The sequence below is a fragment of the Neopelma chrysocephalum genome, unplaced genomic scaffold (assembly GCF_003984885.1).
Source record: "Neopelma chrysocephalum unplaced genomic scaffold, ASM398488v2 Primary Assembly neopelma1_22b, whole genome shotgun sequence".
Classification (NCBI taxonomy): Eukaryota; Metazoa; Chordata; class Aves; order Passeriformes; family Pipridae; genus Neopelma; species Neopelma chrysocephalum.
In genome coordinates this window covers 28,960,409-28,973,347 of record NW_020897690.1, presented here as the reverse complement: position 1 = coordinate 28,973,347, position 12,939 = coordinate 28,960,409, and the positions used below count along the sequence as shown (strand labels likewise).

Below are 12,939 nucleotides of genomic sequence, written 5' to 3'. Positions count from 1 at the left end.
ATGCAGGTAAGATAGAAAGAAAACATTTAACCTGTTGTACCTCCTGTAGAATTAATACAATTTAGTTATTAGTTTCTAGTTTGTTCCTGGCAATAACAGAAATTGCCCAGGTGTTCTGAAATCCTCTCTGATGACAATACTACAGTAATAGGAAAGTGCCTGATTAGAAATTAACATTAGACTTTTCTGACTACTTGTATCCTACTGCGAAGTTTTATTTAATTCATAAACAAAATACGCAACTTTCTGAGACAGTGGAAAGTAATTATGAGGAGTTTTCTAATCAAGGTAAGTCAGTAGCAACTTGAACTTCAACACTTATTTATACAATTTTAGCAGGGCTCTTCATCTTTTAAAGCTAAATCTCATCATGTGTAGTGGACAGTCTTCTCAAGTGTCTCAGAATATGGCTTTGAATGAAAAATAGCAACATACCTGGTCAAGTAGATTTGTACAGTGCTCTGGGTGCTGCTGGACAATACAGCTTTTCCTTCTCCAGTCCATTACCCCATTTTGCTCCGAGTGCTGTATGTTAAGGCTATCCAGTGAAGAACATTTTGCACTGCTAGTGCTGCTGAAAAGAAAAAAAAACAAACCCAAGTTATGCTGATGCGAACAAACTTGCAGGTTTTTCTTACCAACATACACATTTTTGCATTAGAAAACCCTTGGAATTTTCAAGCAATTTAAATTACAAGAATTCTTGTGCTCTGAAGTTATACTAAGATCTGAACATAACTGGAGTTCCTTTTTCATTTGTCTACTATAATTTGATGCAAAATTCAGAACAACAGAATTTGTAGAGAACAGTAATTGAGACAAGAGTTTCCTAGGATATTTCTACACACAAGGACGTGGGTAAATTTTCCAGATAGAAATGTACTTTGAATTCATTTTCTTTCTTCCTTATCGTTAATGATAAAGGTGGAATTACTTTGTAATCCCTATTCAGAATTCATGAGATATTTAAGAAAAGGAGTGCACAGTTACCTACAGATCACACTGCAGCTGTGTTTGTTTGAATTTCAAAATAGTCATCTTGCTTTATATTTTTACCTTCAGGATTGGTAGTTTTGAGTAGTGCTGGGAAAGGGGAGTTGCATTTGGCATTTACTTTGGACTTTATAATGCCTTCCACTGAAGCTTCACTCTACAGCAGCCAGTCAGAAGCAATATTTAACTAGGTCTGCCACCACTGGTCAACAAAAACTGCTGTAAAAACAGTCAGGGTTCTGACAGTCAGTAGGGCACATGGATGTATAAACTTTTCAGGTCTCATATAAAATCATGCCCTACTGCTGGCAGGATAAAAAAAAAAAGAGAAAGAGTTAACACTTTTAAATTCTTATCAAAACACTTATGTTGGTAATTGAAAGTGCCTTTTAATTCAAGGCTGTTGGCAAGCTGCTTAATCAAGGTTACTGCAATATGAAATGCTACTCAGTCCCCATGATGGCAGAAATCCAGCTTACTTGAAAGTACAAGACACGCTGAAATTCCAGTAGTTACTTACCAAAGACCTCTGTAAATAAGTGTTCAAATTACTTACAAGATGTACAATAGAATATAAAAAAAAAATGGCAAGAACCCAAGAAGGTCCTAAAAGACAGACATAAGCCCCTGATTGAAAAGATGTAAGCCAGGTCACTTTAGAAATTCCACCACATGGAGGTAAGTGATTTCACTGCCAAATCTGCAGTCATTTCATGGAAGCTGTGATACTCTGTATACTTATTTAGTATGTCTGATCTCATTCCTACCAGTAAAGTTTTGGACTTTTCAAGAGCAAGGCTGCAATACTGAAAGAAAACAAAGGTAGACATACGCAAATGTACCAATGCTATTTGAGATTAACTGCTCCTGACTCTAGACAGTTTTATGCATATTGAAAACAGAAGAGCTTCATTCTGTGCCATTTCTTTAGCACCCATAAGCAGTAGGCACAGATTTTAAGAAGACAGACACAGGAACAAGAGAGGAGTAACAGACCTTTAACAGTAAAGTAGTAACCCATTTTCCCCTCTTAAACAAACAAAATAATAGCAAGCTAAAGGCGTTTCTTTCATACAACTTTGTAAAAAGGTCTGTCCCTTGCTTTCCTACCTGAAAGATAGATCCTAAACTACAGTCAGCTTTAGTGTACTTCATTATACAATGACTAAAACAATTTCTATACCAGTAACTATATGCTACCAAGTTTGGATCCTGCACTTACGACTTCATAGTAGGCTGTATAACCAGCAGTATAATCACACATTTTGTCAAGATGACACTCTCTTCTTGAAGAAATGTAAGTCAAAAGTAGGACAGTTAAAAAACAAAACAGACACAAACTACTAAGTTGTCCAATTAGTGAGTTCACAAGAATTTTGTCTGTTAAAGATCTGTGGACCTTAACCAACACTGTTTCGTGCTATGTTTATATTCTAATTATTGCAATTCCAGGTAATTTTCACCACAAGATAAATACATTTTACAGATAAATCAACAAAACAAAACTGTAAGTCTCAATAAATTTTGTATCTTTTTTTCCCTTAATTTAATTGAAGCGCTACACAACTATGTGCAAACATATATAAAGTTTCTGGTCAAAATACATTAATGGGTGAATTCACATTAGATACTTCATAGATCTGAAAGCATATATAAACTACTTCAATATGGTTAAGAATTGCTTCCACTTACAATGGACATAAACCAGCAAGGTATGCATGCATCTGCTAATAAGTAAGGGAAAGAATGGACTACCTTCTCCTATAAGGTCATCTTTGAAGCTACTAAGCTTAAAATCCACAACACTGGAAATTTTCAGTGCAATCATGGGGATGTGTGCACATAGGAAAACACAGGCCATACAGATTTACGCTACTCAGCTTATAAACACAAATCAAAACATCAATTCAAATAGTGAAGATTCACAAAATTCGGGGAAACAAGAGATATCCAAATGACCTAGACCTACAGATTTAGAAATAGGATCATCTGAATAATTTTTTTAATACAGATTAAGTTAATAACAACATCACAAACAACAAAAATAAGACCAGAACCCCCCACCCTAAACAAACAAAAACCTCATAAACAAGGTTTAATCTAGGACACATACTCTCAAAGCACTAACAAATGAAGTTCAGACATGTAGCATGGTCACATTACATCTTAGTACCTACTTGGCAACAGGACCTTTTCCATTAAGTTTCTTGTGAACTGATGTGTGTTGCATTACATCTAGAAAAAATAAACAAAGCATAATTTCAATAGCAATTCCCATTTCTTCTTTTAGATCAATCCAATGAATTCGTCTTTCCATCACTACCAGACACATAGCAGAAGATAGCTCCATTAAACAGTGTAAGGCTTAATTTACAGTGGTGAAATTAACAGGTGTTGCATAGAGGACAGATCAGTTCGTACAGATGATATAATCAAGACTCTTTACCTTCCATTTCACAGAAGAATGAAACAGAAAGAGAGGAACTATGACAATTGTTAATGTTTGCAGACCTCTATATTTAATCCTAAAGACTAAATGTGTGACTGACTATCACTCAGTATGAAAGAATGGAGAGAGAAGACAGGAATGAGTCAGTAAAAACACAAAATTTTGTAATTTTTTCTGAACTGCTGAAATTATTTTCAAAACTATGTCACACATTCTGAATAACAAATGAAGACAAATCTTAAACAAAATTATTGCATTCTGAATGTCAAAATTCACTATGCAAGTAGAGCTTTACAAATTACATCCAACTAAAATGGATACTGCTCCAAGGCCAGACTGGATGGGGCTCTGAGCTACATGGTCTAGTGGAAGGTTCCCTGCCTGTGGCAGGTGGGCTGGAACTAGATGATCTTTAAGGTCACTTCCAACCCAAACCATTCTATGATTTTACGAAACAAAAATCAAGAACTTTAGAGACACAGTTTATCCTTTTCTTTAAGGCAATTGTTAGATTTTAACAAAAGCAACTTTTCTTAATTCCGGCTGTGATGATCTTAGTATTCTTGTATCATTTTGCCTGGACTCCTCTCAATGCTACATGTATATCCAAATTATGGTTTAAAAATCTAAGGGAAAAAAAAATCACAATTTTTAAACTTCTGGTAACAGTTCACTAAAATGGCACGAAACGTGTTCTGAAATGCATTTGTAGTTTCACCACGTGAAGAGATTAATGTATATGAAAGTATGTGAAAAACTATTTGAGCAATTTCCAAATATATTTTAAATTTACTTGGCGTGTTCTTAACTCTGAGGAAGGATACGGCAATAATTTTTTTCATAAGAAAAAGCTGTTCAAACTGCATATGTGGATTACTGACTGCACATAAGATGAACTGCAAACTTATTAGTTATTAACGTGTAACAGGATAAGAGCGCTGTCATTCTGTAAAAGCTAGCGTAAGTGTTCCATGGTCTTTGTTCACCTATCAGTTCCATTTCTCATCTTTTCCACCTACCAGGAGCTTTTATTTGTTTGTTACTAAAAACAACACAAAGCTGGCTTGCTGTTGCTTTCAGAATGAAATTACTGACCAGCCACCAGGCTGCTGCTTCCATATATGAACTGTTTTTGAGGCACTGGAAAAACACCAGCTTTCAGACTGTAATCAATACTCACTACAAACTTATTAACAGTCCACAGTATTAAAGCAGCATAGGTTAAGAATAAGAAGAGGAAAACCTGAACATCCTTTCTGTGTAAAACTAGAAGCTAAATAAATTCAGCACATTTAATGCAAAACAGTCTGCAACTCTTGAAATGCTGCACTCAACTCTGAACCCTGGTAACTGAAAAATAAATAGGTAAAGACGTGAAAAGCTACAAATAATTTTGGCTTAAGTAAATTGTAACATATATCTTCCTGCTTGTTCAATACAGTTGTGAACTTCTGCCTTCGAGCTGTCCATGAACACTGCCACTCCTTGAATTACAGAGGAACCTCTTAAGGAAACTGCTGGAAGTACACAAAAATTCTTCATTTGCATAGCAGATTTCATTCAATTCTCTCATTTTGTATCAAGGAAGAAATCTGTCAAGTATCTGATTTCCAGAACTGAGTGTGGTAAAATATCTCAAAGAACCACCTTTAAGTACACAACTACCTTCCTCCTGACTTGAAGCTTCTGAACTGTCCTCCTTGAAGTGTTCTGGTGTCTTAACCGTCTTCAAAGAGGGTTGTAAGTTACCTGCAGAGAATAAAGTTCACGTAGTAACTTTATAGATCTTGAACAACTGGACAGTTCCTGAATGCTTGCACTAAACTGGAAACTAGGGAAATGGAAGACTGAACTTACTGATTCATGTGTGGCAATAATTTGAACATCGCTTGCTTCAAAGCAGGCCATCTCCAAGAGTAAAGGCTCTTTAGAGATACTTTTATTTTGAAGAAAATAGTATCCAAAATAATTTTAAAGCTATCGTGCAATTTCAAAACATCTTGACTGTGGTAATATTAGAAATATTCCTATTATGCTGCACTTCAGATTTTGCTTCATGATTTTTTTTGTTTTACAACAGAAAATGGGAGGAGACCAATGATAGTTACTAGCATTCTTCTGCAACAAATTACACTCTTCCATCCTTAAATCATTCACCTGCCAAAAGACACACAGTCTGGGCTAAAGTCTTCTAGTGCCCTTAACACAGTCTTCACACACAATTTTTGCCTTTTCATGCCAGATGGGATGAAAAAAAAAGAAGAAACAATATTAACAGTTTTGCTGGAGAATTACCACTGCCATGCTCGGAAAAAGGACTTAGTTTAATTATGAATCCAATTCTAGGAGTCTACTCTTTCCCTCTTAAAATGGTCCAAGTTACTGCAGGTAACTGAAAGCTGTTGCTTAGGAGCTTGAAACATTGATGGGAAGATCCTTCTGGATATTGTCTGCATTGAAGAGACTAAATCCCCAGAGATTATGTTCTAATAAAGTCTGTTGGAATCAAAAGTTTACTCCAACCTCAATAACTGTCTAAACAACTCATGTTATGAACCAGGAGGGATCTAATTGATTTCCTCCTTAATGGAACCACAGTGGCATAGTTAAACTTACTGAACATACTATTCAGTGTGAGATCCCAACGATTATTTAAGGTATAAAGATCTGCCTAGCAGGATTCCAGGAAACCCAAATAATAAACCCAGAAAAACACAGAGGCCAACAATAAAAAAAAACCTCATGAGCCACTTAATTGAAGTGATTTTGGCAACAGGTGGGATGAGTACTTTTGTCTTAGTACAGCTTCTATTAGCCTGTACCACAGGAAACAGGAGTGCAAGCTACCCCTAATGAGTCATTCATGCTTAAATTTACCCCACTGATTCTCTTCCCCAAATGTTTTCTTAATATCTAACTCAATGTCAGGGCCCTTTGTGTTGGGAGTTGCATTTGAGCTCAGGCTCTTGGCTGGGGTGCACTGCAGGCACACCTGTGCCTGGCCATGTACCTTGCTGATCCTGTTCTTAACCCTGACCTACTGACTTTTTTTTCTGTCTTCACCTCAGACCTGCCTCACTGCTTTGGACTTGTCTGTAATCACCAGGTTCTTGCCTGCCCCTGGTCCTCATAACAAGTTAAGCCTAGTGCTTTCTTGTCAAAGAGAACAGATCGTGCTCTTTAACATTATGACTCTTTGGTATTTGAAAATTTAAATCATCTTCCATTTGAGTCTTTCCTCCTCTCTGTGAAACAATGAAGTTCCTCATCCTATCTGTCATATGCTCCAGTCTGACAAATCCTCATGCACTTTCATGTACCCTACTATTTATTATTATAAAAATTATCTCATATTTATGATCCCTTTACAACCTGTAAGACTTCCTACAAAATTGCCATTTACCTATTTTACCTTCCTGATCTACCTACCCTGCAGATCATTTCTGCCCTGCACTAGCCCAAAAGTCACAAAAACCCCTACAGCTTCCACCCTAATCATAATGCTTCTATCTCATCATTGAGAGAATACATTTGTGACAGATCGCACACATCATTTCAAAATAAAGTCAGCTGTCATTCCCCTATTTTTTTCCAAACACATTTCAGCAGTCTGTTTGAAATCTCCAACTTATTCAATTCCTTACTAAGATCTTCTGCAACTTCTGAGTCAGCGGCCTCATAGTCAATGCCTTAACTATCATGGTGCATTACATGCACTGAAAGAATAAAAGACTCAACAGAAACAAAGATCACATCCTAAGGCATCCACAGAGAGAAGCCAAGCTTTGGTTGCACAAACAATTTGTAATACATAAGTAGGTAAGAAGTTCACCAAAGAAATCTCTGCAATGCAAATGCTCAGAACACAATTCTGTACATTCTAAAATTAGGGCCATCCCATCACTTATGCACTATGTTATTTACCCCCCAAAAATCTTAGTTTAAATATCAAGACAGATGCTTAATCTACAAAAGAAAACAAAAGCTTGGGTCAGTTCAAGCTTTTTGTTCCAAAGTTTAAGATATCATAAAAGAAGCGCCAAACTGTTGAACATACTCAATTCATAACTATCTATTTTAATAGCACAATGGTACAGAGGAAAAGAAAGAAAATAACAGAAGCTGATGATACATAGTATGTTCCAATTGTCAAAAGTCTGAGTACCTACTCAAGCAACTATTCATTGGCCAGGAGTTCAAATGCAACCAGTGGAATATAATGCATCATGAATACAAGATTATAAAACTCTAATTAGGCATGACAGCAAGAATACCTTTTTAAAGACTTTTTGTTATATAAAACAGTATTAGGATATTTCTTACTGTGAGTGTGCAAAGATTCTGATGAAATTGATTGGAAGAAGTTGTATACTCTCTGATTCTGCAGAAAAGCTTGCGATGTATTTGAAAATAGCTGCCTGAAATTTAAGTGAGAGTTTGTTAAACTGTAAATAATAGAATCATCAGAAGAACATAAAAAATTACTACAGTACCATTTAAAAGCAAAATAGGTAGTTCTTAAGAAGTCCAAACATTTCAAACTGTATGTTCAGAATAAACAATGTTAAATGCTACTTCTGATCTTTGCTGTTCAGTGCTAGTGTAAGGCTGGAGTACAGCCACTACAAGAAATTGGTATGATGATTTTTTGGTTTTAATTTAAAAAGGTAGATGCTTTGAGCCATCCCAATTCAAACATGATAGCCACTCATAACATTTTATCAAAGAGGAGTTTGGACTAAGTCCAAAAGCACTGGATCTTATATTTTAACTTTTTTTTTAACTGAGAACACATTTAATTTCCCAAAACAATACACCCCTTTCTTAAAACACATTTATATGGTTAAATACAAAGTTGAATTTACCTATAATGTCAGTAATTTAATTTCATAATTATTTTCAAGAGCAAAGGGTAGGATTCTCAATATTGCTCTGCACTGGTCCGAGTCTGTTCCCAAGAGGTCAGTGACAAATTCTATTAGCTTCAGATAAGACAACAGGCCAAGAATGAATGGTTTGCACCTCCCACACACCAAGGTTTCAGTTATTACTTGCCAGGAAGTACTACCCCGTTCTATTTCTTTGGAGGAGGGGCAGGGGAGAGCAATGTTTGGCTGCTGGGCACATATTTAAACCTCCAAATAAGTATATATTTATGCTAAAACTGACACTGAAAGAAAATGGAATTTGTATATAGTAATGCTATTCGCTTGAGATTATTCATGTAGCATTCCTGTATACTCACAACATAACTTGCAAATTGTAATTATAGTTGCTTACTATAATACAGTTGGGTGTGTTCAAAGGTTATCTTCAAGATGAGTCTCTTGGGTTCATAATTCCTGTGCAGTGAGGCTTTGCAACCTTTCTGTATTACAATACATTCCCTTCAGTCAACCTCTATTTAACAGGTTTATTGATTTAAACCCACTATGTTTATTAGCCAAAACTGTTCGCACAGATTTAGTTTTTGGATTGACAATCAAACCAAAAATCACAGACAAATACTACAGATAAAAATTTTAAAAAATAAAAAAATTGGGAAGGGGGAGGTTGAGGCACAGAGTGGTTCCATATATTCTTTAACTAAAACATTAGGACAAAATGTTTGGACCCACAGAACATTATGAGTAGGAGTTTGAAAAGCAATGCCTGATTCTTCAAGTATCCCAACTCAAGAGGCAGTGGCTAACATGATGAATAATTTGTTTCCAACAAGGCTGAACAATTCTGACAGAAAAGGATCAACATAACAAGATATCTGTAGCAAACAAACAGAACAGGCAGGCATCCTCAAATTCACATTGCTGTTCTGAGTTACAGGATTTGACCAACATGTCCCACATCCCAGCAAGCTCTCTCATCACTAAATAGTAGGTTGTGTGGTATGGGCTATTTTCTTATAAGTGTGTGAGCCACTTCTAATATACATGCTTCTTATATACATTTATTACTGTTTATTATATTATCCTATATTACTGTTTATTATAGTATCATGATGATGATTATTATATTATCATATATTACTGCTTATTCCTTTTAAATTCTCTATCCTGTCATAAAAGTAAAACATATGCACTCGAGTTACTGTTTCTAGTATTTCTAAATGTACACTTGTATAATGGAGGTAATATCCTTGCAGAAGTGCCAATCATTGCTATATAATGCTGCTCAGGACAAATATTTTTGTAAGTGTAAAATTACTTCTAAGAAGGAAGTCAACTAAGTTTAATTAAAGCCTCCATTTCAAGAAAAGAGTAAAAGAGTCAAGAGTATCTATTTCATCACTGCGTTCCCATTTTCTTTGTAAATTGTTTTTAGGTAGCAGAATTTCCACTGTCCGTAGCAGTCATGTAGTTTGACTTCAATCACATCCCAGGTGATGCATTCCGGGCTATTTGCTAAAACATTTACCTGATTATGGGCTCAAGATCAGCATGCCTTCGTTCTTCCCTCTTCTGAAAACCCTGATTTAGTGCTCTTAAAATAGTCTTGTCAAATGCTTCAGAAGACAGTTCCTTTGGGAGCTGAGAAAAAGGTTAATATGAAAAACAAGTAGTTGACATTTTGTTCACTATAAGTCTACATACCTTTTGGTATCAACAAGAAATGCTGTTGTTCCAGTTTGAGTAACATAATTTACAGACCAAAGGTACGACAAATCAACATCATTTAGTTTTGCAGGAGAAACACTTTGCTGTAAATCCTCATGGCAAATCCAGGCGTAAAACTGTTTTAAGCTCTATTTGAAAGAATTACAATCAGAAAACTACCAATACTATGTTCTTTTCCAGAATAGTTTACAGCCTTTTTTGATTAATTTCTTTAAATACTTCACACACAGAAATTAGGTCTGAAAATAACATGAAAAAAATAACCAAGGAAGACTGAATGCACTGTACTCACTATCATCGCTTATCTATATAAAACTATTTTAAAGGAACAGGAGAAGAAAGGAGACTGTTTCAGATATATAATACACCAGACTCCAGTCTATAGTTGCCTATCTCCAGGCAATACAGAGATTAATCAATAGCAAGTCCCTGTCCAGCTGCTATTAACACTGAAACTCCTTATCAAAATTCATTATAACTGTTTCCAATACCAGTACTACAAAGGTCTTCTGGTGTTCTAGTTCAGCAGGCAAAATTCTTGCTACTAAAGAGCAAGTCTATTTTAAAGAAAAATATTCCCCAGAACAAATTTTTTTCACATTTACAACTTCCAAAATAATGTACTTAAGTACATCAAAGCTGATCAAATTTGTTCATCTACATTTTTTGAAAAGAAAGTATTTTAATTTTGGGGCAATTAAAGATAAACTGCCATAGCAAAAATGCTTTTTTACTAAGATTCAAAGCTATTGCTAATGTGGTTAACACCTGCCCCAGTTATGATCAACAGCACAAAGTAATTTACACTAGAGCAGCACCTTCCTTTTGTATATTTGGAATACACCTGATCCAGAGCGCCAGCTGGATATTACATCCTGCAAGTGGTACAACAGCACAGCACTAACTAATCCTTGCACTGAATGCTGTGTCTGATGTAGATAATTGCCTGGTAACATAAATAAAAGGGACCTCTGGAATGGAGACAGACAAGTGCTGTTAGTATTAGATTAGTACAGTGCTATAGTACCTGAAATGTCTTAGATATAAAACCAGAAAGAAGGGCTGAAAGCAGCTGTTCTTAACAGACCCTTTGGCTTTAATATGCACCACTGTGGAACTCTGACCGAAGAATTAGTCAATACTAATTAAAAGGTACCAAAAAGTTCCTGCAGAAGCATGGGAATGAGCAAATCTCCTGCCCTAGTGTTTTGTATGTAAATTTGTCTCTGGAAACTTGTCAACTCTTTTTCTTTAAAACTTTCATTAAGAGGAATGCAATTCCCTCTGTAGTTAACGATTCAGTTATACAAACCCAAGATTAGGTGCTTAACTTCAGCTAATGAGATAGCCTGGTTACTTACAAGCTTATTAATCCTCCACATATGTGGGTAATTTCCTACATGCAAAGAACTTTTCATGGTTATCACCTAAGAGAAGGTGCTCTTTAAATATAAAGCATCCAAGTTATCCCATCTACTACCTTACTATTCCCACCAATGCTTCTATTCTGAAACAATTTTTACAATTATCTTACTTCTATCACAAGCAACTTTGGAATTTCCCATCAAGTATTTTGACCATTCATTTCTGTCCCTAGGAAATGAGCATACTACTTAACAATGCCATGCAGACTGGAAGCAAGAATAACAAAAAGGCAAAATGCAAGTACATATGAAGTGGACAGCACTCGTACTTCATGTTTTTTAAGGCAAGGTGTAAGTTTTATCCTGCTTTACTTAACAATTCTCTCTTTCTTCTATATTTATGGCTATCAAACCAACACAAACCAAATATATTTTTCAGCTCTGCACTTTCTACACAGAACACCTCGGCAAGCTCATAGCACTTGTGACTGTCTTCCTCTTGTTCTGCCATCTCCTATATATCTAGACTCTGCACTTAGAACACGCTACACCTGTCAAACAGGACAGCTCTGCAACATTCTGGATCCTATCTGTTTTTCTGGCTCCTCCCCCTGGCAGCAAGTAGGTTTAGGAGGTCCATTTCAGACACTGGTGCTTGTATTACACAGGTAGGAGAACATGAGGCATGCAGCTGAATGCTCATCCCAGAGCTGCACAGGATCCTGTATGACAGTCCTGCTTTCAGGGTTCTCTTCAGGAGCAGATGCATGTACCCTATGCTGCAGGATAACCCATCTGCAACAACACATGCCATCTCTAATTCAAATCCTCACAAATCAAGCTCTGGGAACTCTTGGAACTAGATATTCCAACTAGATTAAAGCAGTTGTGAATACTCACTGCTTCATTTCTAAATTATCAACATTATGTTCAGGCTTTGTAAACAGTGAACAAGACAATGACCTTTGTACAGTCACTGGCTTTCCACTTGTAATTAACACTGCAGTTAAGAACACCAGATGCCACCAAAATATGTCCAAAGCAGAGCTTTCATTAGTGCCCAGAAAAGTTTACATATAGAATTTCCCAGAATAGGTGGGACCCAAACTATTAAACACTGGCAATGAAACATACAGTCGGAGGTCATTATGCAGACGGAGTCTGCACATGGCCTATGCGCACAAACGCATTCCCTGCTTGGGGCAGGGGGGAAAACAATGGAGAGAGCTTTTAGGTTTTTTAAAGCACACACGGGCATATCTAGTTGATAGATTTTCTTTGAATTTAACTCCCTGCGATAGTGAATAGGCCTGTCTTTGTTCTACTGAAGAATACAACAGTTAAATTACAAACTGTTATGCTTATGGCTCTGCCTCACTAATTAAAAATAACAAATGATGCTCTTAAAGGTCATTTTAAGGGGGACAGGAATAAGCAGAGAAGTATGTATCTATACATGAACTCTGTGGGGAGTATTAAAAACTCATCTGGTAGTTTTATGGTAGTTCAATTAAAACTG

General features: G+C 36.1%; 1 protein-coding gene across 2 annotated transcripts in view; it reads right to left on the bottom strand.

Moving 5' to 3' along the window:
• ZCCHC2 (zinc finger CCHC-type containing 2) overlaps positions 1 to 12,939 on the bottom strand; it is a 42,425-nt gene that overhangs the window by 9,552 nt on the left and 19,934 nt on the right. Inside the window, exons 5-9 of one of the 2 annotated variants that reach the window (XM_027682390.1) lie at positions 9,857 to 9,969; positions 7,766 to 7,860; positions 5,108 to 5,191; positions 3,171 to 3,228; positions 436 to 574 (exon numbers count right to left, since the gene is read on the bottom strand). In XM_027682390.1, coding sequence (XP_027538191.1) covers positions 436 to 574; positions 3,171 to 3,228; positions 5,108 to 5,191; positions 7,766 to 7,860; positions 9,857 to 9,969 — 489 coding nt within the window. The remainder of the gene's footprint in view (positions 1 to 435; positions 575 to 3,170; positions 3,229 to 5,107; positions 5,192 to 7,765; positions 7,861 to 9,856; positions 9,970 to 12,939) is intronic. The other variant, XM_027682400.1, reaches the window with a different exon arrangement.